Source organism: Nicotiana sylvestris, chromosome 5 (assembly GCF_000393655.2).
Source record: "Nicotiana sylvestris chromosome 5, ASM39365v2, whole genome shotgun sequence".
Lineage (NCBI taxonomy): Eukaryota > Viridiplantae > Streptophyta > Magnoliopsida > Solanales > Solanaceae > Nicotiana > Nicotiana sylvestris.
The window spans coordinates 28713928-28741447 of NC_091061.1; the positions used below are offsets into that span (position 1 = coordinate 28713928).

Here is a 27520-nt window from a genome sequence, read left to right on the forward strand (position 1 = left end):
CAAGTAAGTTGAAGGAAAGTTTATAAATAGATATGTATAGGTCGCAAGCTAAAGTATGGTAGAGCGACAAAGTTTTAAGAAAACATGAGTAAGGATGAGGAAAGGCAAGTGAAAGATGACGAGAATGGATAAGTCTTTAGAATTAAGCCCATGAAAACAAGAAGAGCAGACAGTTTCTCTATGTTATACAAAACTCACTATAGCCTTAATGAACTCAAAGGAGTCTAAGATTAATAACATTTAGAAGGAATGAAATTCTGGCCTGGTAATAAAATGAGGGTATAATTGTGACAGGTATAGGATGACGTTTGGGCCTTTGATTGAATAAAGATTTAAAAAAAAAAGAAGAGAAGGAGAAAAGATTTCGCTGGCGGCACGAAATTAGGATACCCCCATAAGGTGAATCACATTGAGACACTATGAAATATGATTATGGAAATCATTTCAAATGTTCTACAATGCAACGTAAGCCCTAGTGCAATACATTACGTAAGAAATTTCAAGTCTTCAAATGGTATATTATAGAACAACATTGAGGTGAATCAATAATGGATGGGTAAAAGTTGCAAAGTACGAGATGAGATTGCGATATCAGTCTTAAGATGAACAGTAATGAAGAAGCGTTAAAGGATTTAGATTTATGTATATAAGATAAACAACTAGAGTAACCTGGAGTTCGGTAACAAACTTCAGTAACGATAAATCAATGTAAGAATTATGGTCTAGTATGGCCTACTTAGATATAGTAAAGCTAATGATGCCCAGAGGGACAACTTGACATAATTTTGTATATGTTCATAAAGTGAAGCCTAGAGATTGGCTAAAAGCTGGAGGAAAGAGAAGAGAAGAGTTGCATAGGTGCACATAGAAAGTTAGAGTCGTAAAAGTTGCGTTATAGAAGGTAGCAACAATTACGAGATCAGAAGGATTCCAACTACAAGTCGTGGTGTGAGAAAGAGGCTTAAACGGGGGGAATGCCCTAACTTTTGGACTTATCCATAGAATAGTTGCTTAGATGGAAAAAGGACTACTAAAGTATTCGCAAGAGCTATGGGATATGAGGACGATAAGTGCATCAGTCAACATTCGAGGACGAATGTTCCAAAGGGGGGAATGATGTTGTCGCACCTCCTTTTTCCGCCCCCGCGAGGGTGCAGGGGAGTTTTCTCCAATTAAAGGACAGTCGAAACGGGATTTGTTTGTTTGTTTCAGAGTCGCCACTTGGGAATTTTAAGGCGTCCCAAGTCACCAATTTTAATCCCTGAATCGAGGAGAATATGACTCTGTTTATTATTCTGCGAACCAGAAATCCTGAGTAAGGAATTCTGTTAATCCGGAAGAAGGTGTTAGGCATTTCCGAATTCCGTGGTTCTAGCACGGTCGCTTAACTGTTTTTATTCTTGGCTTAATTATCTCGATTTTACATTTTTTATTGCATGATTTTGTTATCGCTTCTGTTTAGATTGTTTATAATTAAAGACCCTTCTTCGAATCGAATCACGCATACGTGTATCCGTTTTATATATTATATATATTTTAACGTGAAAAATCGTGTCACGCGTACGTATACAATGATATTGATAATATAATAATTATTTTTTTTTCGAAATTTGTTTATTATAAAAAAAAACTTAAGTTCGAAATTGTGCTTAAAATAAAATTAAGAACGTTCGTCGCTCTTGTATAATTAAATAGTGAACCGCACATCTCGGGTTATATGAAATTGATATGGATAATCTCCGAAGAACCCCTTTTTATTAAATGTTCGCTCGAAGTTGCGCGAACGCATAATCCGAATTGCTTTTAGAAATATAATCAGGTTACGCGAACGTATCCCTAATCACAAATATATTCTTGATGGTAATATAAATTTGTTTACAAATTATTTATTACATCCATATTATTTTTATATGAAAGCCATAGAGAAACATTGATTTAGACGTCTCTATATTTTCTTGAAAAAAAACATTCAAAAGTTATTATGTGTTCACCGCAAGTCTTATTTTACGCGTATGAATTATATTCCTCCAAGCCATTCAAATTTAAAGAGTAAAAATAAACAACGTGTGATTAATATTACCATTTTTCTCATAAATACAATATGTGTATACCCAAAAAGTGAATGGCGTATAAAACTAAAAAAAAATGATTCACAAAAGGAAGTGATGTTTTCGAAGAATTTTCATTATTCTATTTGTAGCAAACGCTATTTACACATTTTTGACTTAAAATGTTACAATTTATAAATCTCATCCTTCTTTTACACCACTTGTTTTTAGTCCGAGGTTATAATTATTTAGTTAATTTTTGATTACGAAGATTGAGTTTGAGATAAACACTAACTCTGCCTATGCGAATATGTACAAACACTAACTCTATATTTTGTAAAAAAATCATCGACATTATTTCATACATTAAAAGAAATGAGTTGATCGCGTTCCTAAAATAACTATGCCATTTGTTATTAAGAAAGAGAACTAATCTACCAATTGATTTAATAAGACGACATCATCTAGCCTTAAACAAAATTGGATATTTGACAAAATAAGCTAGTAATGTAATTTCTGGGTATTTCCGTACTATTCTTTACTTAGCTAACAATATCACAAGATTTAATTAATGGCCAATTTTCTGCAATGTTCCCTATCTCAACAATTTAAACAGTAAATGTCATCACTAGTCCTCAAAACATATAAGATTATCGTGGAATTTACTACTCCAGAAGGTTAATTAGTTAACAGTTTATCATGTCAAGTATAATACTATATTAACCAACTAAAACAAAATTGAAACTTAAACTAATAAAATTTAAATGAGTAGAAGACATCCTTATAATTCCAAACTTCATTTACTTGCCATGTTGAAGCTTTTCATGACATGAATTTAAAATATATACCTGATATTGGAAGCAAAAGAAAATGAAGATGAGAATCAGCAGCAGTAATAACAGTACAACAGCAACAACTGCCCAGCAACAGTAACAACCCAGTAACAGACCGGTGGAGTAGTAATCCCAAAAACAAAAGCTTTAAGCTTTGAATGAAACAACAACCATTAATACTAATTTCAAACAAAGAAAGAAAGCAGAAGATTTTTTAGTTTTTATTTTTATTTTGAAAGCTTAAATATTTTTCGGAATTTTTCTTTCTCTTAAATGTTCAGCCCTTTTTTTTTCTCTCTTCTATTCTCTGTCCGTTTTTTCTCTCTATCTGTATGTGTATTTTTTCTTCTCTGTCTCGTATGTTCTCTCTCTATATTGTCTTGTGTTCAAGACTTCATATATATAATCTCATCCCATAAATCCTTTAATCAATTAAATCAATACTTTTTCTCTACCCAACCCATTATCTTCCCACTCATCCCCATTACATTAAATAAACATATCACACCACCCCATTATATTTTGTCCCCCATGCCTAACATAAAATAATGCAAGATTCCCCCCACTAAATTTTGTCTTGTCCCCCCTTTATATTAAATAACCATATCACAACACACCCCATTTTATTTTGTCCCCCATGCTTCAAATAAACAATTACAAAATGTACAATTCCTAAACTACCCCTCCGACCTTATTGCAAATTACTATTTTACCCCCGAAAGTACTATAAATTACCAAACTACCCATCAGCTATAACACATCATTTAATCAAACTTAACCAAAATATAGACAATATGATTAATTTCTAACAATGTTCAAACAACAAAATTCATGAACATGATTTCTTCAACATTTCAACAACAAATCACATGAACATGATTTCAACAACATTTCAACAACAAATCACATGAACACAAATTGAACAACAAAGAACAACTAAAATTTGATTGAACAATATTTTAGCAACAAACAATCCTATTTTCGGATTCAACAACAACAACAAACAAGTATATTTTGATTTCTAAATTCAATAATATTGAACTTAAAATCAACTACTCTAACAACATTACAACAACAATTCCTATATTAAACTTTATGAGACAAATTCAAGAAATAATCACAAATGGTAAACAAGAAATCAAGCTATACAAATTTCGGATTCAAGAACAATCAAACAAAGTATGAACATGAATTAAATCTATTTTAAACAACAAACATGATGGATTTAAACGATTAAACCAAATTCTTTTTAGACAAATAACAAGATCGACGAATAAACAATTATGAACTTAAGCTTGAACTTAACAATATTAACAATTTCTAACAATACATAAACACATGAAACAAATTGAAGAAATAGTTAATTAAATTTCAATTTGAATCTAACAAACATCAAACTAACAAATATTCACTTAAACAATAATACAAACATGAAATAAACATGAAAACAACTAATTAAACTTCCATTTTAAAATCTGAAAATTAATTTAACAAACAACACATGAACATGAACTAAAAATTAATTCAAACGATAAACAAAACAAACATTTGTTGATTTTAGATTCGAAAATATCAAAACAAAATACGGACAAAATAAAACTCAAAAACTACTAACCGGATCGAAACGACGAACAACAACCAAACAAACAACGAACATGACGATGAACTCACGACGTACAGGATCTTGACTCGACGAAAAACCCTCGACCTTTGACAAACCGAAGAAGACGAAGGGAAGATGAAGCATTGTCCAGCAGCCCAATGGCGAAGAACAACGCAGCAGCTGTTTGGGACGACGAAGAAGAAAGCAGAAGCAGTTGCGTGAGCAGCAGCAGTTGCTGCGTGATCTTGGCCGTGACGGGGTAACCATGGCTTGGGTTGTCGCGATGGATGTTCAGCCATGAACGACGAGGCAGAAGCTGGACGAGGTAGCTCAGGGCTTGAAGTTTGAACCACGAAGCAGCAGCAGCTGGGGGCGTGTTTGGACGTAAGCAAAAGCAGCTGAAACGCAGGGGGGAAGCAGCCATAGTCGAGCAAGCTTTGAGCTTGACGAGCTTCAATGGCGGATAGGGCTGGACGACGAGGGCAGCGACGGGGACTTGAAGTTGAACAACGAAGCAACAGCAGTTGGAGGCGACGAAGAAAATTGAAGCCATAGCAGCTGCGTGTGCAGCAGTTCGTCGAGGATAATGTTAAAAGCAAGCCGCGATGGGTTTTCTCCTCCGTTGGTCGAGGGTTTTCCGGCGGAGAAGAAGATGAAGCAGCGGCGGAGGAGCTGGTCGTGAGGTGAAGGCTGGTGGTCGACGTTGGGCAGCCATGGTTGGAGTTTGGGTGAAGCTTGGAGAAGAAGAAGATGATATGAGGGGGGGGGCGGATGGTTTAGCAAATTTTTAGGGTTTTTGGGTTTTGTTTTTTTTTTGTTTTGTTTTGTGTTGTTTGTAAGATAATAGGATGTTGGGTTATGGACTGGGTCGACCCAGTTCGAAATGGACTGGGTCGTAGGGAAGATTGGGCCAATTTTTGGGCCTGTGGCTTGAAATTGAAGAAGAGGCCTAATTCCGACTTTCTTTATATTTTTGCTTTCTTTTCTTCTTTTATTTCTCTAAAACTAAATTATAAAAATACTTAAACTATTATTAAGAATTAAATTAAGTTATAAAAGCGCAAATTAACTCCCAATAACAATTAACGCACAATTAAGTATTAATTAAGCATAAAATTGTATATTTGGACATTAAATGCTAAAAATGCAAACGATGCCTATTTTTGTAATTTTTAATTTTTGTAAAACAAATTTAATTACTAACAATTGTAGAATTAAATCCTACATGCAAAATGCGACATATTTTTGTATTTTTTATTAATTTAGCAAATAAACACGCACAGACAAATACAAATAATTATTCAAAATATCACAAAATATCACAAAATTGCACACCAAAGAAAAATCATTTTATTTTTGAATTTTTTGGGAGTAATTCTCATATAGGGCAAAAATCACGTGCTTACAGCTGCCCCTCTTTGCCCGAAGACACGAAGGGTTTTCGTGCAAAGATAAAGCGAGCGATTTTTGCCCATCCGAGTACTCCGTGTGAAGCATTTTTTTTTAAAAAAATTTGACCGAACCTTTGCTTTAAAGGTTTCCTACATATCCTGGGCTAAACAGGAATCATGTCAATGTAGTTCGGGAAATTTTGGTAGCTGGGACTACCGTGAGACTGCATTGTTACTGTTGTTGCATGTTATTACCACTGCTTACCGATCTCCTTGTTACACCATGCTTAAAAGAAAACAAGAAGCTAGGCTAGAGTACAATTTGTTTTTGTTGCATTGCTTCCTTGTCTGCTTGCATTTCTTCCGGTGCTTTTCTTCTTTTGACACATGTACTTGAGTTTGTACTGTGACCTCTTTATTGCAACCTTCTGTTTCCTGGTGCCGGGGAATTTTATTGTTTCCTGTTGGGGATTCCTATTGTAACCCTCTGTTTTATTGTCCTCTGACTTGATCTTGAAATGTATGCCTCTGTTATCTGGGCGGGCTCCCAACTTCAATGCTTGAAATATAAAGACTGAAATGTATGCCTCTGTTCTATGGGCGGGCTCCCAACTTCAACAACTGAAATGTAAAGACTGATATGTATGCCTCTGTTATCTGGGCGGGCTCCCAACATCAATAACAACTTTAGAAATAAACGCCATTCCTCTCTTCAGGCGGGCTCCTGACTTCAACAACAACTTTGAAAATAATCGCCATTCCTCTCTTCAGGCGGGCTCCTGACTTCAACCAATACATCGCCATTCCTTTCTTTAGGTTGGCAAGATTTCAACAACTTTTAAAAACGCCTTTCCTCTCTTCAGGCGGGCTCCTGACTTCAACAACAACTTTGAAAATAATCGCCATTCCTCTCTTCAGGCGGGCTCCTGACTTCAACCAATACATCGCCATTCCTTTCTTTAGGTTGGCAAGATTTCAACAACTTTTAAAAACGCCTTTCCTCTCTTCAGAAAGATTCATCTGACTAAGATTTGATATCTTATCTTGGGAGAAAAATTTCATCAGACCAAGATTTTGACTCTAGGAGATAAATCGTCAGACTAGGTACATTTTGTTGTGATCTTAGGAGAAAGATTCATCTGACTAAGATTTGATATCTTATCTTGGGAGAAAAATTTCATCAGACCAAGATTTTGACTCTAGGAGATAAATCGTCAGACTAGGTCCATTTTGTTGTGATCTTAGGAGAAAGATTCATCCGACTAAGATTTTATCTTGGGAGAAAAATTTCATCAGACCAAGATTTTGACTCTAGGAGATAAATCGTCAGACTAGGTCCATTTTGTTGTGATCTTAGGAGAAAGATTCATCCGACTAAGATTTTATCTTGGGAGAAAAATTTCATCAGACCAAGATTTTGACTCTAGGAGATAAATCGTCAGACTAGGTCCATTTTGTTGTGATCTTAGGAGAAAGATTCATCCGACTAAGATTTTATCTTGGGAGAAAAATTTCATCAGACCAAGATTTTGACTCTAGGAGATAAATCGTCAGACTAGGTCCATTTTGTTGTGATCTTAGGAGAAAGATTCATCCGATTAAGAATTTATTATATTATCTTGGGAGAAAAATTTCATCAGACCAAGATTTTGACTCTAGGAGATAAATCGTCAGACTAGGTCCATTTTGTTGTGATCTTAGGAGAAAGATTCATCGGACTAAGATTTTATTATATTATCTTGGGAGAAAAATTTCATCAGACCAAGATTTTGACTCTAGGAGATAAATCGTCAGACTAGGTCCATTTTGTTGTGATCTTAGGAGAAAGATTCATCCGACTAAGATTTTATTATATTATCTTGGGAGAAAAATTTCATCAGACCAAGATTTCTATCTTAGGAGAAAATTCATCGGACTAAGATTTGATATCTTATCTTGGGAGAAAAATTTCATCGGACCAAGATTGTATCGGGAGGGAAGTTCATCAGATTAGGACTTTTTATCCTAAGAGGAAAATGTAAAAATCAATGATTTGAGAAACTTACCTTCGTAATTTCTTCTTTTCTTTTCTCCTTCCTTCGCGCTGCTTTGTTCTTGCTTGATGGGGATAATACCACTGTGGGAGTCTCCTTTCTTCCCCTCCTTCAAATTCAATTTTTTTTTCAGAATTTATTTTCTCTCAACACTGCTGGGGATAAAAGTGTTATCTTCTTGGGATAACGTTGTTGAGGATAACGCTGCTGGGGAATTTTATCCTTCCAAATCGATGCTTCATTCTTCTGGAAGCTGCTGGGGATGATAATGGCTCTTTGCTTTTCTGAGCACAAATGTCATCCCTTTGTTCTGTCTGCTGGGGAACAACTTCCTCCATTGAAACTTATTATATTGGGGCAACACTGGTTCAAAGACCACTTCCCTTGAGACTGGTGTTATCTCTATTCTTCCTCGAATGGGTACCTGATTTCCAGAAAATTTTCTAATTGAAAAGAAAATTTTCTGCCCCAGTTTGATAATCTTTTTTCTTGTGGCATGCATTTCCGTCATCAATGCCATTTCCTTTACCTGTTTCAAATCAAACAAAATTTGTTAGTTTAAAACGCGGTGGTTGGTTGTGATACTCCTACTGGGATGGCTTTTCCCTTTCTCCTTCCCTGCTCTGCGTTCCAAAACTTGTTGGGGATGATATTATTTGCTGGGGATAATCCTTTTCTGCTGGGGATATCCCTCTTCTTTCGTGACATGGCTCGGAGACTTGCATTTTTCCGACCTTTTAGTCTCGCATGAATTTTCCAAGTCATGCTTATTGCTCTCCTTGTTTGTCCACGGGCCTTGGCCTTGAGGTTTTAATAACCTCTGATTTTGGCAAGGATATCCCTCTTGACACTCGTTGATCTTTTTGTCAATTCCCTTTTGCTGGGGATATCTTTTTTGTTTTGACACTGGCCTCGCGCTTGATCCTTGCTGACTATACTCTTTGTATGTATTAGTCAGATCTTATCTTGGAAAGCTGATGGCCTATTTTGAAGTCATTTCCCACTGGTTCTGACCAAACAGACTCTACTTGGGAAATTTCTATGAAAGGAAAGGATAAAAGGGAACAGAATAAAAGACAAAGGAAAAAATGACTCTTTAACAAAAGAAACTATAAATAAAAACCTATCAAACGAAAACACCGACTCTAATGGTTATGACATGCATATGTGGCCTATCCTTCGTCATCAATCGTCTTTCGAGGTCTCCCCTTGACTATCCCCCATCTGATTCCCAATCTTATTCGACTTGTAGTGCCCGAAGGGTTTTCACTATCAAGCCTCTCTCATTTTGGTTTTTCTCTCAGCTTGCGTCGCCTTATGGTGTCTGTGAAGGTTTTCACCGATAAGACTCTCATTTGTATCACTTTTCAGCTGGGGATTTGGAGTGTTGCCGGTATGACTCTCTCTGCTGGAGATTAGAGTGCTTTTTGCTGTGGAACAGAATGTTATGTTCGCCGGTAAGACTCTCATTTGTCTGACTTGGCATCTTTTGAAGACTGGTCAGAAGGTCTTTCTTTGGACCGTAATTTGGGTTTTTGGACAGGCTAGAAAGAAAGGGTATTAAAGGCTCAAAAACAAAATAAATTTGGGGTTAAAAATTACAACATTCGAAATCATATTTGTTTACAACAAGCGCAACCCTTGCCCTAGTTTCTTGCTTGGGGATTATTTATTATTATATTTTTTAAATTTTTTGGTTACACTATGCATATTACGCACATTATGCGCACTATGCACCCTATAACCGAGCCGTGAAGCGCCTACGTATCCTCTTTGAGGAATCAGGTCAAACGTAGTTCCCAATTCCTCTTTTTCATTTGACTTTCTTTTGTTTTTTTTTAAATCATTTTTCTCTCATTTTTTTTTGATTTTTTTGATTTTTTTCTTTACCTTCTAGGCTCGTATTTCCTAGTCGTTGCTATTGATTCCGAACGAGGGGTATGAAAGAAAATAAAATAAGGCTCAAAAGGGGTAACGAAGGATAAAGTGTTTAGGTAGCAGAACAAAATGCCTTCGTCATTCCAGTCTTCAAAACATGCCAAGTGCAAACAACATAATTGAACATAGATTTATAGTCTCTTCCGACGGTGCTGGTCTTGACAATTATGTTAAACACTTGCTTTTCATTTGTCATTTCTAAAGCACTGTTGGGCGACACTCTCACTCTCATGAATGACAATTATGTTAAACACTTGCTTTTCATTTGTCATTTCTAAAGCACTGCTGGGCAACACTCTCACTCTCATGAACGACCCTCATGCCAATTCGGCGAATCTTGCATTTAGCGGTTTTCTTTGTGTTTTACTTGCCCTAATTCCACATGACTCGGGCTTCAAATAATCTCACACCGTTCTTATTTCCTTTAAATGGTCTGATCACCTTTCCAAAGTTTTATAATTAACTTTTAAGACTAGGCCCAAACTGTGTGCGCATGTCATGTCCCTAGAATCGGCATTGAATAAAAGCAAAACAAAAGGGTAAAGAAAAACTAAACAAAGAAGATGAAAAAGACCGGAATTTGCTTTTAGACAAAAGGTAGAACCGTTTAAACGACAAAATAAACAGTTACAACCCTAAAACTAAACCAGATAACACCACATTAGGTACTAGACAAATAAAAGGATAAGGGGGTTTGACCACAAGACAATATCCGAATTACAACCCTGAAATAATCCGGACGAATGAAATGACAACAAAATAAACCACCAAAACTCCTCTCTGGCTGACCAGGAGATGGAGCGCCTTTCCAATTGCCCAATACGGTGTTTTAGCCATTAAGTTCTGCATCATCATTGGCAAGACCGTTACCAACTTCAATATCATTATCATCAGTTAGCGGCTTCCCGGGATGACTCTAAAATCCCATGTTACCAGGCATCCTCCCCATAAAGTGTGCATCATGATGTGCAGGTAAAGGATTCTGCGTGATATTCTGGGTGTCATTACCTTGGATCACAATCAGATTTTCCTGGATCATCCTTTCTATTTCTCTTTTCAAATCCTGACAACTTTCAACATTGTGCCCCTGGGCATTGGAATGGTATTCACACCTTTTAAAAGGGTCAAAACTTCTTGCACGTGGGTCCAGATGATTTGGATGAATAGATGCAATCATGTCGTGATGCTTTAACCTCTCGAATAAGCTTTCATAGGACTCTCCTATTGGTGTAAAATTATCTTTCAGCCTTCGTTCCCCTTTATACTTCTGGCTTGGATGTGAGTTATAGGGCACCTGAAAGTTATGTGGAGGCTTCTGGAGATTTTGTGACGCTCGTGCTCGCCTTCTGGGGCGTTTTTGTGGCCGGGCAACATACTGAGGTGGAACAATAGAGTGTTGTGGGTTCTGAGGGGGATAATATTGCTCAGGGGATTTATAGGATAACTTTAGGAGGCTGCTCATACCTTCGAGATGTTCTCATAGGACCTCTTCTTGACCCTGATGTCATCATGATTTCTTCAATCTTCTCATTTGTGTCGCAAAAATTATCAGACTCAACCCGGACAGCGTGAGTTGCAGCTTTAAAAACTGCTTGACTTATAATTTTTCCTGTCTTAAGACCATTCTCTATTATTTCTCCCATTTTGATTGCTTCCGAGAAGGATTTGCCAACTGCGGACATCATGTTCTGAAAGTAATCTGGCTCTTGCGCTTGAAGGAAGACAGTTATTAGCTCGTGGTCATCCATGGGTGGCTTAACTCGAGCTGCTTGCTCTCTCCATTTAATGGCATATTCCCTGAAACTTTCACTTGGTTTCTTCTTCAGGTTTGAAAGGGAAATGCGGTCTGGGGCAATGTCGATGCTGTATTGGAACTGTTTGACAAATGCTTGTGCCATGTCGTCCCAGACATACCAGCGAGACGTGTCTTGATCCATAAACCATTCGGAAGCTACTCCCGTAAGGCTTTCCACAAAATAAGCCATCAACAATTCTTCATTTCTTCCCGCACCTCTCAGTTGATTGCAATACCTTTTCAGGTGGGCAATGGGATCTCCATGTCCATCGTACTTTTCAAATTTGGGAGTCTTGAAACCAGGCGGCAAGTGGACATCGGGGAACATACATAGATCTTTGAAGGCAACACTCTTTTGACCAGACAACCCTTGCCTGTTTTTCAACCATTGTTCTAAGTTTTTCACTCTTTGGGTCATTTCTTCTTGTACCATCTTTCGGGCAGGCTCTTCAATCTTTGCAGGAAGATCAAACGAGTACGGGTGGTACTTAGGAGAGTGGTACTGCTCTTGTTGTGTCGCAAATTGTGACTCATGACGAGGCTGTCCTTGCCCACTGGCCCATGCTTGACACCCTCCGGTCATTTGCTGTTTCAGTATTCTAATTTTCCCGGCACAGTAGACTCTTGTTGAACCCTCTGAACAAACCGACCAACTCAACTTTCTTCACAATTCAAAACAAAACATGTTAGAATGGACTCAGTCAGTTCTTATTACTAGCAACATCTTTTTACTTTTTTTTTTCAATTTTTTTTCTTATTTTTTTGTTGTGGTCGAATCTTATGGAGATTGCCTACGTGTCATGACTCCGCATTAATCAGACCTTGCGTAGTTCGGACCAATAAAAGATAAACAATACTAAACATTTTTTTTTTCAATTTAAAACACACTGGGTTTCAAAGGTTTGAAGATGACCTACAAACTCGAAAATCAAACAACCCACATATTCTAATTAAAGATTTATAACCTCGAAATAAAAAGGCTAGCTTCCTTTCCCCGTTTGACAAATGCAACCAAATGGCTATTTTTGCAAATGTGGCCCCTTCCAAATCTCACATGAATTTTGAGGCCGGGGAGGATTATTTTGTGACACTTTACACACTTGTTTGTTCTTTTACGAAAATAGCCTTTCGACAACTGAAAGATATTCTAAGGCTATTTCGGCAAGAACGGTTTAAGACGCGGCCGAAGCTGGCTCGGCTTATTTTGACCAAATATCCAAACGGTATTCACCTGACCGTTGACTCTTTGTTTTTGTGTTTTTTTTTTCAAATTACAATAAAAACCGGGTGTTGCAAACACGGCCCTTCAGCGCCTCGGGGACGAAGATTTTTTAAGGCTGTGTGGGTCAACTGGACCAAAAATCCTAAACATGACCCAAAAGGTGGCTGTTTATGCAAAGTCAGCCTTCCGGCGTCCCTTTCGGGAACATTCGGCTATGTCTTGATAAAACAGCGTCACCCGACTTCTTTCAAAATTAAAATTTGACATATTTTTTTTTTTAGCAAAAGGGGAGGCTAGACACCGCCCGACTTATTTATAACAAGATTAAAATTTTGACACGTTTTTTATTTATTTATTGGTTTTTGGCTATTTTAGCAAAAAAAAGGGGAAGCTGGACACTGCCCGACTTATTTATGACAAAATTAAAATTTTGACACGTTTTTTATTTATTTATATTTTTGGCTTATTATAGCAAAAAGGGGGTTGGATCCGATGAGGGTTGCCTACGTATCTCACATCTGGTGAGAATCAAACCCGCGTAGTTCGGGCAGGTCATGAATAAAGTAAGTAAACTAATTTTAAATTATTATTATTATTTGATTTTGTAAAAGAACTGCTTTAAAAGATGAAAGGAAGTATATATATATTTTTTTGATTTTTGATTGATTTTCTTTTTGAAAGAAAGACTTCTAAGAATTCCTTTTCTTTTGATTTGAACTTTGAGAATTTCAAAAGTAAAAGGAAGATATTTTTTTTGTTTTTTCTTATTCTAAGAAGAAAGAAAATATTTTTTTTTTGGAGAATTTTACCTTTAATAAAAGAAATGCTTTCTAAAAAAATATTTTTTGAATTTTGAATTTTCTTTTCAATTTTTAAAGAAGAAGGAAAATATTTTCGAATTTGTTTTATTTTATTATATATATATATATATATATATATATATATATATATATATATATATATATATATATATATATATATATATATATATATATATATATATATATATATTTATAATTAAAAAGACTTTCTAAAGAAGTCAATAATGAAATAATTTTGGATGTTTTGTTTTGAAAATTGGGAGTCTAAAAAAAAACTTTTCGAGACTTTTTGGCAGGACAAATATTTTTGCAACAAATAAAGATATATATACATTTTTGGAAATAAAGAGAAACTTTTTGGATTTATATATATATATATATATATATATATATATATATATATATATATATATATATATATATTTGCAACAAATAATAAAAGCACTTTCAACGCGATTCTTTTTATTTTATTATTTTTATTTTTATTTTGGTATCTAAACAAATAAATAAATAAAAACCCATTTTAAAAACAAGACTCTTTTTCATTTTCATTTTTTATGGCAAGACAAACTATATTTTTTTTTTCTAATTTGTTTTTTTTAAAAACAAGACAGAACAACGACTCTTTTTTTTTCTATTTTTCCTTTGCTTTTAATAAAACAAACTAATAAAACATTTTTTTTTCATTTTCTCAAAATTTCGGCAGAGTTTTGACAGTTATTTGGGCATTGTTTTTTTTTTCAAAAATAAACAGTCAATTCCCTAACCGCTATTTCTTTTTTTTCAATTTTAAAATATTATTCCTGATATTCAAAAGTCAGTCAACACACAAATCCGGATCAAATAAATGCGCAAGTAGCAGCAAGTAAGATGCATGAGGATGATCATTTTTTTGGTACACCTGTCCTAGACAGACCCAACCCCTGTGTTGAGTCTCCAAAGTCAAATGCATGTGATGCAAACAAACGCTTCTACTAGGGATCCGACATGAAGCTGAGTTATTCTAAGTGAAAAAACCTGAGGCATATTGATCTAGCCCTGGCTTACCCAAACAGACAGTTTGAGCCGAAGCGGGGGCAACGTACCGGGAGCACGAAAGTCTACCCGGCCTAGTTACTTGTCCCAACTTCGTCTTATTTGGTATGACTTTAACAGAAAGGTGGGCCACGCGCACGTGTGCACCATAAATTTAGAAGACTCAGAAAGAAGGGGGTTTCGTAGCAGTTGTATATATTCATAATTCAAATAATATTAAAGCGGTAAAAGTGTCATTTAGCACATTGGGCATATATCATGTAAAAAAATCAGATAATAAATAAAGCCAACTATAACAATTATTTTAAGCTCGAATTTCTAACCCTGAACCAGTGGTTCTGGGTTAGTTATTTCCCCAGCAGAGTCGCCAGAGCTGTCGCACCTCCTTTTTCCGCCCCCGCAGGGGTGCGTAGGGAGTTTTCTCCAATTAAAGGACAGTCGAAACGGGATTTGTTTGTTTGTTTCAGAGTCGCCACTTGGGAATTTTAAGGCGTCCCAAGTCACCAATTTTAATCCCTGAATCGAGGAGAATATGACTCTGTTTATTATTCTGCGAACCAGAAATCCTGAGTAAGGAATTCTGTTAATCCGGAAGAAGGTGTTAGGCATTTTCGAATTCCGTGGTTCTAGCACGGTCGCTTAACTGTTTTTATTATTGGCTTAATTATCTTGATTTTACATTTTTTATTGCATGATTTTGTTATCGCTTCTGTTTAGATTGTTTATAATTAAAGACCCTTTTTCGAATCGAATCACGCATACGCGTATCCGTTTTATATATTATATATATTTTAACGTGAAAAATCGTGTCACGCGTACGTATACACAATGATATTGATAATATAATAATTATTTTTTTTTCAAAATTTGTTTATTATAAAAAAAACTTAAGTTCGAAATTGTGCTTAAAATAAAATTAAGAACGTTCGTCGCTCTTGTATAATTAAATAGTGAACCGCACATCTCGGGTTATATGAAATTAATATGGATAATCTCCGAAGAACCCCTTTTTATTAAATGTTCGTTCGAAGTTGCGCGAACGCATAATCCGAATTGCTTTTAGAAATATAATCAGGTTACGCGAACGTATCCCTAATCACAAATATATTCTTGATGGTAATATAAATTTGTTTACAAATTATTTATTACATCCATATTATTTTTATATGAAAGCCATAGAGAAACATTGATTTAGACGTCTCTATATTTTCTTGAAAAAAAACATTCAAAAGTTATTATGTGTTCACCGCAAGTCTTATTTTACGCGTATGAATTATATTCCTCCAAGCCATTCAAATTTAAAGAGTAAAAATAAACAACGTGTGATTAATATTACCATTTTTCTCATAAATACAATATGTGTATACCCAAAAAGTGAATGACGTATAAAACTAAAAAAAAATGATTCACAAAAGGAAGTGATGTTTTCGAAGAATTTTCATTATTCTATTTGTAGCAAACGCTATTTACACATTTTTGACTTAAAATGTTACAATTTATAAATCTCATCCTTCTTTTACACCACTTGTTTTTAGTCCGAGGTTATAATTATTTAGTTAATTTTTGATTACGAAGATTGAGTTTGAGATAAACACTAACTCTGCCTATGCGAATATTTACAAACACTAACTCTATATTTTGTAAAAAAAATCATCGACATTATTTCATACATTAAAAGAAATGAGTTGATCGCGTTCCTAAAATAACTATGCCATTTGTTATTAAGAAAGAGAACTAATCTACCAATTGATTTAATAAGACGACATCATCTAGCCTTAAACAAAATTGGATATTTGACAAAATAAGCTAGTAATGTAATTTCTGGGTATTTCCGTACTATTCTTTACTTAGCTAACAATATCACAAGATTTAATTAATGGCCAATTTTCTGCAATGTTCCCTATCTCAACAATTTAAACAGTAAATGTCATCACTAGTCCTCAAAACATATAAGATTATCGTGGAATTTACTACTCCAGAAGGTTAATTAGTTAACAGTTTATCATGTCAAGTATAATACTATATTAACCAACTAAAACAAAACTGAAACTTAAACTAATAAAATTTAAATGAGTAGAAGACATCCTTATAATTCCAAACTTCATTTACTTGCCATGTTGAAGCTTTTCATGACATGAATTTAAAATATATACCTGATATTGGAAGCAAAAGAAAATGAAGATGAGAATCAGCAGCAGTAATAACAGTACAACAGCAACAACTGCCCAGCAACAGTAACAACCCAGTAACAGACCGGTGGAGTAGTAATCCCAAAAACAAAAGCTTTAAGCTTTGAATGAAACAACAACCATTAATACTAATTTCAAACAAAGAAAGAAAGCAGAAGATTTTTTAGTTTTTATTCTTATTTTGAAAGCTTAAATATTTTTCGGAATTTTTCTTTCTCTTAAATGTTCAGCCCTTTTTTCTCTCTTCTATTCTCTGTCCGTTTTTTCTCTCTATCTGTATGTGTATTTTTTCTTCTCTGTCTCGTATGTTCTCTCTCTATATTGTCTTGTGTTTAAGACTTCATATATATAATCCCATCCCATAAATTTTTTAATCAATTAAATCAATACTTTTTCTCTACCCAACCCATTATCTTCCCACTCATCCCCATTACATTAAATAAACATATCACACCACCCCATTATATTTTGTCCCACATGCCTAACATAAAATAATGCAAGATTCCCCCCACTAAATTTTGTCTTGTCCTCCCTTTATATTAAATAACCATATCACAACACACCCCATTTTATTTTGTCCCCCATGCTTCAAATAAACAATTACAAAATGTACAATTCCTAAACTACCCCTCCGACCTTATTGCAAATTACTATTTTACCCCCGAAAGTACTATAAATTACCAAACTACCCATCAGCTATAACACATCATTTAATCAAACTTAACCAAAATATAGACAATATGATTAATTTCTAACAATATTCAAACAACAAAATTCATGAACATGATTTCTTCAACATTTCAACAACAAATCACATGAACATGATTTCAACAACATTTCAACAACAAATCACATGAACACAAATTGAACAACAAAGAACAACTAAAATTTGATTGAACAATATTTTAGCAACAAACAATCCTATTTTCGGATTCAACAACAACAACAAACAAGTATATTTTGATTTCTAAATTCAATAATATTGAACTTAAAATCAACTACTCTAACAACATTACAACAACAATTCCTATATTAAACTTTATGAGACAAATTCAAGAAATAATCACAAATGGTAAACAAGAAATCAAACTATACAAAATTCGGATTCAAGAACAATTGAATCTATTTTGAACAACAAATATGATGGATTTAAACGATTAAACCAACATATTTCTCTAACACAACTAAATTCTTTAGACAAATAACAAGATCGACGAATAAACAATTATGAACTTAAGCTTGAACTTAACAATATTAACAATTTCTAACAATACATAAACACATGAAACAAATTGAAGAAATAGTTAATTAAATTTCAATTTGAATCTAACAAACATCAAACTAACAAATATTCACTTAAACAATAATACAAACATGAAATAAACATGAAAACAACTAATTAAACTTCCATTTTAAAATCTGAAAATTAATTTAACAAACAACACATGAACATGAACTAAAAATTAATTCAAACGATAAACAAAACAAACATTTGTTGATTTTAGATTCGAAAATATCAAAACAAAATACGGACAAAATAAAACTCAAAAACTACTAACCGGATCGAAACGACGAACAACGACCAAACAAACAACGAACTTGACGATGAACTCACGACGTACAGGATCTTGACTCGACGAAAAACCCTCGACCTTTGACAAACCGAAGAAGACGAAGGGAAGATGAAGCATTGTCCGGCAGCCCAATGGCGAAGAACAACGCAGCAGCTGTTTGGGATGACGAAGAAGAAAGCAGAAGCAGTTGCGTGAGCAGCAGCAGTTGCTGCGTGATCTTGGCCGTGACGGGATAACCATGGCTTGGGTTGTCGCGATGGATGTTCAGCCATGAACGACGAGGCAGAAGCTGGACGAGGCAGCTCAGGGCTTGAAGTTTGAACCACGAAGCAGCAGCAGCTGGGGGGCGTGTTTGGACGTAAGCAAAAGCAGCTGAAACGCAGCGGGGAAGCAGCCATAGTCGAGCAAGCTTTGAGCTTGACGAGATTTAATGGCGGATAGGGCTGGACGACGAGGGCAGCGACGGGGACTTGAAGTTGAACAACGAAGCAACAACAGCTGGAGGCGACGAAGAAAACTGAAGCCATAGCAGCTGCGTGTGCAGCAGTTCGTCGAGGATAACGTTAAAAGCAAGCCGCGATGGGTTTTCTCCTCCGTTGGTCGAGGGTTTTCCGGCGGGGAAGAAGATGAAGCAGCGGCGGAGGAGCTGGTCGTGAGGTGAAGGCTGGTGGTCGACGTTGGGCAGCCATGGTTGGAGTTTGGGTGAAGCTTGGAGAAGAAGAAGATGATATGAGGGGGGCGGATGGTTTAGCAAATTTTTAGGGTTTTTGGGTTTTGTTTTTTTTTGTTTTTTTTGTGTTGTTTGTAAGATAATAGGATGTTGGGTTATGGACTGGGTCGACCCGGTTCGAAATGGACTGGGTCGTAGGGAAGATTGGGCCAATTTTTGGGCCTGTGGCTTGAAATTGAAGAAGAGGCCTAATTCCGACTTTCTTTATATTTTTGCTTTCTTTTCTTCTTTTATTTCTCTAAAACTAAATTATAAAAATACTTAAACTATTATTAAGAATTAAATTAAGTTATAAAAGCGCAAATTAACTCCCAATAACAATTAACGCACAATTAAGTATTAATTAAGCATAAAATTGTATATTTGGACATTAAATGCTAAAAATGCAAACGATGCCTATTTTTGTAATTTTTAATTTTTGTAAAACAAATTTAATTACTAACAATTGTAGAATTAAATCCTACATGCAAAATGCGACATATTTTTTGTATTTTTTTATTAATTTAGCAAATAAACACGCACAGACAAATACAAATAATTATTCAAAATATCACAAAATATCACAAAATTGCACACCAAAGAAAAATCATTTTATTTTTGAATTTTTGGGAGTAATTCTCATATAGGGCAAAAATCACGTGCTTACAGATGTTACACCCCATATTTTTGTACATGAAAGTACGCCATAAATAAATTAATGAGAGCCCATAAGTGAGGTGTCACGTCCAGCAGTACTACATTACGATGATGTTGCACCCTGAAGTATTGTACATTAAAATTTTGTTTTCAGTTAACCGATGTAAGACTCGGGGATGAGATCATCTTGACGTTAACATACTTACGCTATTTATAGCAAGCAATAAATAAGTGTTATGAAGAATAAGAGGGTACACAGATTAAAGAAAACAAGTTTCGTTGAAAGCGGTCAATTTGGAATAAAATACGGGTCGAGCGATAATACTCGATAATTATGAACTAGTACCATGAAAGGTACCATATGACCACGGTAGTATAATATATAAAGTATATATGAAGTATTTTTCAAAATAAATAGAATTTTAAGTAATTTGAGATAATTTTTAATTATGTGGGTAATTGATTAATTATCAGGTAGCATATCATTACCTAATTAATTAATAAGTTAGGGGGTAAGATAAAAAAACCCTCCCACCCCCACATGGCAGCAATTGGAGGAATTTAATAGTGACTCTTGACTTAGGCCATTAAATTGGGATAACACAATCCTTAGTCATTCCTTGCAATAAAATATCCAACACTAAGAGATCTCTATAGTTGGACTTTGTCATTTATTTGCCTTTGGTTCTCATCATCTTCTTGATATTGGGTAATTAAGTGTGGTTTTATCACGTTATACATCTTTCTGTTATCTTCAAGTTGGGACACAGCCAGCAACTCTTAGCACTATATGAATTAGGCAATATATATTTAATGTTTGATTGACTATGGTAAAAAGATACATCATCTTTTTACCTATTGAGGAACCAAATGAGGTAAAGTATATTCTCATCATCTTCTTGATAATTTTCATTCATTTCTTGTGTAAAATGTCTCGGATATCCGAAGAAGAAGGATTCATAATTTCATTGCAATTAGTGGCATACTTCTCATAGAACTATGAATAAGTGAGACTAGAAAGGGGAGTTATACAAAGGCAAAGCCAAGGACGAAGGTGAGGGAATTTGGAAATTCGTACAAGACTCCATATTATAATAACAATGGGATTTTACAATTCTAGGGGAGTACGGTGCAATCTTTATGAAGAATATTATATGGAGTTTTCCTTACTCCAGGTATGTTAAGGCTATCCCTTCTTTCTCTTGGCATGATCCATATAATACGAACAAAACGTGCAAATGCACAAATTCTAGAAATGACTCTATTCATAGAAGTATTAAAGATATCTATGTTCTTGAATTATCATGTGTCATAGTATTTTATCATCTGTTCACGGGTCTCAGAAAAATGTGAAAGTTGAAAAAAGGTTTACTTTATGATATTGCTCAAAGACAAAATGGTCTTATGAAATTTCGAAAGATTTTATTAACGTAATTTCATGCATTGCGTCCATGTGCTTTGACCCATGACCAGATGGCGTTATATACGCGTATATATGTAAATATATGTGTATGGGATATGGGAAAAAGGTTACGGCATTATATACGCACCACCACTTGATCAGCTGGTATATGATGATGATGTTGCCCACAGTGGCTGAAATATGACTCAGACTGCATTATATACGCGTATATATGTATGTATATATATGTATATTGGATATGGGAAAGGTTATGGCGTTATATACGCACCACCACCTGATCAGCTGGTATATTATGATGTTGTTGCCCATAGTGGCTGAAATATGATTCAAACGGCATTATATATGCATATATTATGTATATATATATATGTATATGGGACATAAGAAAGGTTATGACATTATATACGCACCACCACCTGATCAGTTGGTATACGATGATGATTTTGCCCTCAATGGCCGATATGATATGATGGGATGCCCTTAGAGGCTGATGATGTTATGAAACATGTAGCTATGCACGACATGACATTCATACGCATATGCATGATGCTAAAAGTAATTTATGATTTACAAAGTTATTCAGACTTACAGGTTGAGTCATGTACTCTATATGTCTTCCATGTCTCTTATGTATTTATTTATGTGCCTTACATACTCAATACATCATTCGTACTGACATCCCTTTTTGCTTGGGGACGCTACGTTTCATGCCCGCAGGTCCAGATAGACGGGTCGAGAGCCCTCCAAGTAGGCTATTAGCTCAGCAGAAGATGTTGGTGCGCTCCATTTGCTTCAGAGTTGCGTGTTTGGTTAGTATGATTTAGACATGTATTGTTTGGTATGGCAGGACTCTGTCCCGACCTTTATGACATTCATGTACTCTTAGAGGCTTGTAGACATATGTCTTGTATGTGAAAGATTGTACGGCCTTGTCGGCCTATGGTTTGAGTTTTTAAAGGATTATGTTGGCCTATTAGGCCTGTATGTCACGTGTATATGATGATGTAATAAGAAAGATACGTTACGTTGGTAAACGGTTAAGTAAACTACCAGGTGCCTGTCACGGCCCATCGATTTGGGTCGTGACAGTAGAGCTTAACTTCAGAAGGCAGAATGGGAGCCTTATGCAAAGACACGAATGCAAATGGAGGTAGAGCTTAACCTCGGAATGCAAAATGATAGCCTTATGCAAGTTGGAAGGCAGAATGGTAGCTTTATGCAATGCATATGCAAATGGAGATAGCGTTTAGTCTCAAAAGGCAGAATGGTAGCGTTATGCAATGCAAGAATGCAGATGGAGACAGTGTTTAGTCTCGGAAGGCAGAATGGTAGCCTTATGCAATGCAAGAATGCAGACGGAGACAACATTTAGTCTCGGAAGGCAGAATAGTAGCCTTATGCAATGAAAATGCAGATGGAGACAACATTTAGTCTCGAAAGGTAGAATGATAACCTTATGCAAGAAATAAGATAATAAATGACAGTAGAGTTTTCTTAGCTGATAGCAGATTGCGGCGTTATGATTACTGGGAGCATTGCAACATACAGATCATTACTTGTGTGTGCTGATAGCAAATGTTGGCAAGTGCAACGGTTCTGAGAATCGTATTTTTGAACAATGTTGGTCCCATGGGCGTACGATATGTTTAATGATTTCGCAATCCTAGTGCATGCATCCAAAGAAAAATCGTGAGTTTTGTAAGGGGGAAGGTTAGTTCGTACCCCCGCTGGCTTTGCTTGACTCGTTCGGCTTTGATATGGTGATATCGTCCGTATCATTGGGGTAACGTTGCTAAATAAAGCAGTTTCAATAATAAACATGCATGATTTTGTAAAAGTATGACATAAATGTATAATTGAAAATAACTTTTAGATGAACCGACAACTATGACGTAGTTCAGGACATTGCAACCTCTCATGCTACAGGATATTGAGGGTCCTCCTCAAAATTCTGCCCCAGTTTGATGGGTTGACGTTTCTAACTATTGCTCGCGCGATGATTGGCTGAAATTACTTCAGAATTTTGAGGGTCCTCCTCAAAATTCTGCCCCAGTTTCCAATTGCGGAGGAAAATGAAATTTTTATTGAATTGTGACCGAACCCATAGGACTGCCTATGTATCCCCTCTTAAATGGGAATCAAGTCAGGCATAGTTCAATTTACATCATATAGGAAAGCATAAGGATTACACATAGTAACACTTGACTACATCTGAATTGATCGGCTTTGGCCAGACTTCTATGTCCATTTCTGCAAGTGTGATGGCTCCTTCTGTCAAAACCCGTATGTATGGACCCTGCCAGTTGGTAGAGAACTTCCCTTTGGCTTCATCTTGATGCGGGAAAATTTTCTTTAACACCAACTGCCCTGGTGTGAGCTGTCTTGGCTTGACTCTCTTATTGAAGGTTGTGGACATTCTGTTCTGATAGAGTCGCCCATGGTAGATTACATTCATTCTCTTTCCGCCTATAAGGTCTAGTTGCTCATAACGACTCTTTACCCACTCTGCGTCGTCGAGCTCAACTTCCTGTATGATCCTTAGGGAAGGAATTTCTACCTCAGCGGGAATGACAACCTCTGTTCCGTAAACCAGCATATAGGGGGTTGCCCTTGTTGATGTACGGACTGTGGTGAGATACCCCAATAGAGCAAATTATAACCTCTTGTGCTACTATTTATGCTTCTCTATCATTTTCCTCAATATATTGTTGATATTCTTGTTGGCGGCTCCTACAGCTCCATTGATTTGAGGCCTATAGGTTGTGGAATTCTTGTGTCTGATCTTGAAAGATTCACACATAGCTTTCATCAAGTCGCTATTGAGGTTGGAGCCATTATCAGTAATGATTGACTCCGGAATTCCAAATCGACAAACAATGCGGTCGCGAACAAAGTCTGCCATGACTTTCTTAATTACTGCCTTGTAGGATGCTGCTTCGACCCATTTGGTGAAATAATCGATGGCTACTAGGATAAACCTATGTCCGTTAGATGCAACAGGCTCAATTTGTCCAATAACGTCCATTCCCCAGGCGACAAACTGCCATGGTGAGCTTGTTGTGTGAAGCTCGCTTGGAGGTACCTTTATCATGTCTACATGTATCTGACAGCGGTGGCTTTTCCGGACATACTAGATGCAGTCCGTTTCCATAGTCATCCAAAATTAACTAGCCCGGAGTATCTTTTTTGCTAAGACAAAACCGTTCATATGTGGACCGCAAGTCCCAGCATGAATTTCCTCTAGTAGCCTGGATGCTTCCTTTGCGTCGACACATCTTAATAATCCCAAATCGGGAGTCCTCCTATACAGATTCCTCCGTTGTGAAAGAAATTGTTGGACCATCTCTGCAGTGTGCATTTCTGAGTAGGATTTGCAAGCTCTGGGTACTCCCCTTTTGCCAAATATTTCTTGATATCATGAAACCAAGGCTTTTCGTCTGCTTCTTCTTCAACATAGGCACAGTATCCTGGATGATCATGGATATTTACCAGAATGGGATCAATGAAATTCTTATCTGGATGCTGTATCATGGATGAAAAGGTAGCCAATGCATCGACGAACTCATTCTGGATTCTGGGAACATGCTGGAATTCCGTCTTTGTGAACCTCTTTCTCAATTCCTATACATGATGCAGATACGAGAGTATCTTGGAGTCCTTGGTTTCCCATTCTTCTCGTACCTGCTGTATAAGTAAGTCTGAATCTCCAGTTACTAGCAGCTCTTGAACGTTCATGTCAATGGCTATTTTAAGCCCTAAGATGCAGGCTTCATATTCAGCCATATTGTTGGTGCAGGGGAACCTGAGTTTGGCAGACACCGGATAATGCTCACCGGTTTCTGATACTAGGACTGCTCCTAGGCCAACTCCTTTTAAATTTGCTGCTCCATCGAAGAACATTCTCCAATCATCATACGGTTCTGCAATGTGTCTTTATCAGGAAAATACATTTTTAGGGGTTCGTATCCTCCATCCACAGGATTTTCAGCAAGATTATCTGCCAGTGCCTGTCCCTTGACCGCTTTCTGAGTTACGTAAATAATATCGAACTCACTCAGCAGGATTTGCCATTTGGCTAGCTTGCCAGTGGGCATGGGCTTCTGAAAGATGTACTTCAAAGATCCATTCTCGATATGAGATATGTGGTATAGGCACAGAAGTAATGTCTTAGCTTCTGAGCTACCCAAGTCAAAGCACAACACGTGCGTTCCAATAGAGAATACCAAGCCTCGTACGAGGTGAACTTCTTACTGAGATAATAGATGGCTTGTTCCTTTTTCCCCGTTTCATCATGCTGCCCCAGGACGCAACCAAAAGCTCCATCCAATACTGCAAGGTAGAGTAATAAGGGTCTACCTAACTCGGGCGGGACTAAGATTGGTGGTGTTGACAGATACTCTTTGATTTTGTCGAAGGCATTTTGGCAGTCATCGGTCCATTTGGTTCCTTCTTCAACATCTTAAAGATTGGTTCACATATAACTGTAGTCTGTGCTATGAATCGGCTGATGTAGTTAAGCCTTCCCAAGAAACTCATCACATCCTTCTTGTTCTTTGGCGGTGGTAGTTCCTGAATAGCTTTGACTTTCGACGGATCCTGCTCTATCCCTCGGCGGCTCACAATAAACCCAAGCAACTTCCCAGCAGGAACCCAAATGCATACTTTGCAGGGTTTAGTTTCAGGTTGTATCTCCGCAATCTACTGAAGAACTTCCTCAGATCTTCCATGTGGTTAGTGGCCTTCTTGGATTTGATGATAACATTGTCCACATATACCTCTATCTCCTTGTGTATCATATCATGGAAAATGGTAGTCATGGCCCTCATGTAGGTGGCCCCTGCGTTCTTCAGGCCGAATGGCATCATCTTGTAGCAGTACATTCCACATGGCGTAATGAAAGCCGTTTTCTCAGCATCTTCCTCATCCATCCAGATCTGATAATAACCAGCGAAACAATCTACGAATGACTGTAACTCATGCTTGGCACAATTGTCAATCAATATGTGTATATTTGGCAAAGGGAAGTCGTCTTTCGGATTGGCCTGGTTGAGATCTCGGTAGTCGACACAGACTTTGACCTTCCCATCCTTCTTTGGTACTAGCACAATATTGGCTAACCATGTCGGGTATTCTACTACCCTGAGAACCTTAGCTTTGATCTGCTTGTTGACTTCTTCCTTGATTTTCAAACTCATATCAGGCTTGAACTTTCTGAGCTTTTGCTTTACCGATGGACACATTGGATCGGTTGGTAGTTTGTGAGCTACAATGGACGTACTCAGACCAGTCATGTCATCATACGACAAGGCGAATATGTCCTCATACTCTTTAGGAATTTTGTATATTCTTCCTTCTCTGATGGTGATAGGTGAATGTTGATTCGTGTTTCCTTGATGTTTTCTACATCTCCCAAGTTGACAATCTTGGTGTCGTCCAGGTTGGACTTAGGTCTGTTCTCAAAGTTCTCAACTTCTTTAACAATCTCGTCAGGTATGTCATCTTCCTCTAAGTCAATGTCCGTTTTTTGTGTTGTTTCATTGCATGTCACAGTCATTGGTTCATTAAGACAAGTAATAGTAATGTTGTACAAGTAAAGTAATAAGAGAAAACGATAACAATGAGTGTTGATTCATAAGAAAAGTCAAAATGCTTTGATAAATTGCATAACTGTTTTGAACATTGAAGATCTTATTGCGGGAATTAAAAATGCGAAAAGAAAATCATTTAGTAAAAACAATGGATAATGCTTGTTTTAGCCTTACTACCCCGAGGCATGTCGGGCTTTGGTTGTCCTGATGGTCCAATTCTTGAGATAGGCCCCTCTGCTCACAGCATGTATGGAAGGGCCTTCCTTCCCCTCTTCCTCGAGAATAACACAACAGTCCTTAACAGGACTAAGATGAGGAGTGGGTGGAGGGCCCCTGGATCTTGTAAAATAAGATGATGATGCCAGAGTGCACGAACTAACCTTTGGGGAGGGGAATAATAAAAACAAAAATAAAAACAAAAGGTAATCAAGTTAGTGAGGATTATAGAAAGTATTGCAATATTTAAACACATCGTGCGGGAATGTAAAGTGTGTCCTAATTTGGAAACCTCTTTTGTGCCCGAGGTAGGCCTAGCGACAAATTGATTTGGAGAACTTAGAATGCTAAATGCCTCACTTTATTGATAAAAAAATAGACGAATCCCAATTCTTCAAGTTGAATGCTCTCGTTGATCAATTCTTCCAGCTCGCGTAGGTTCACC

General features: G+C 36.5%; 1 protein-coding gene across 1 annotated transcript; it reads right to left on the reverse strand.

Moving 5' to 3' along the window:
* Positions 1 to 23456: 23456 nt before the first annotated feature.
* LOC138868434 (uncharacterized) lies at positions 23457 to 26825 on the reverse strand. The gene is made up of 3 exons (XM_070145988.1): positions 26597 to 26825; positions 24580 to 24738; positions 23457 to 23896 (listed from the first exon to the last, which is right to left on the reverse strand). Exons 1-3 carry the CDS (start codon positions 26823 to 26825, stop codon positions 23457 to 23459), a joined length of 828 nt encoding a protein of 275 aa, XP_070002089.1.
* Positions 26826 to 27520: the final 695 nt, after the last annotated feature.

Excerpts from the sequence above, each read along its gene's own strand:
- LOC138868434 (XM_070145988.1), bottom strand. The coding sequence starts at position 26,825 with ATGACTGTGACATGCAATGAAACAACACAAAAAACGGACATTGACTTA. Across the intron at positions 24,739-26,596 it reads ATATACAAAATTCCTAAAGA|GATACTGTGCCTATGTTGAA; the intron begins GTATGAGGACAT and ends ATGATCATCCAG. Across the intron at positions 23,897-24,579 it reads CTTTCACAACGGAGGAATCT|TCCGTACATCAACAAGGGCA; the intron begins GTATAGGAGGAC and ends ATCTCACCACAG.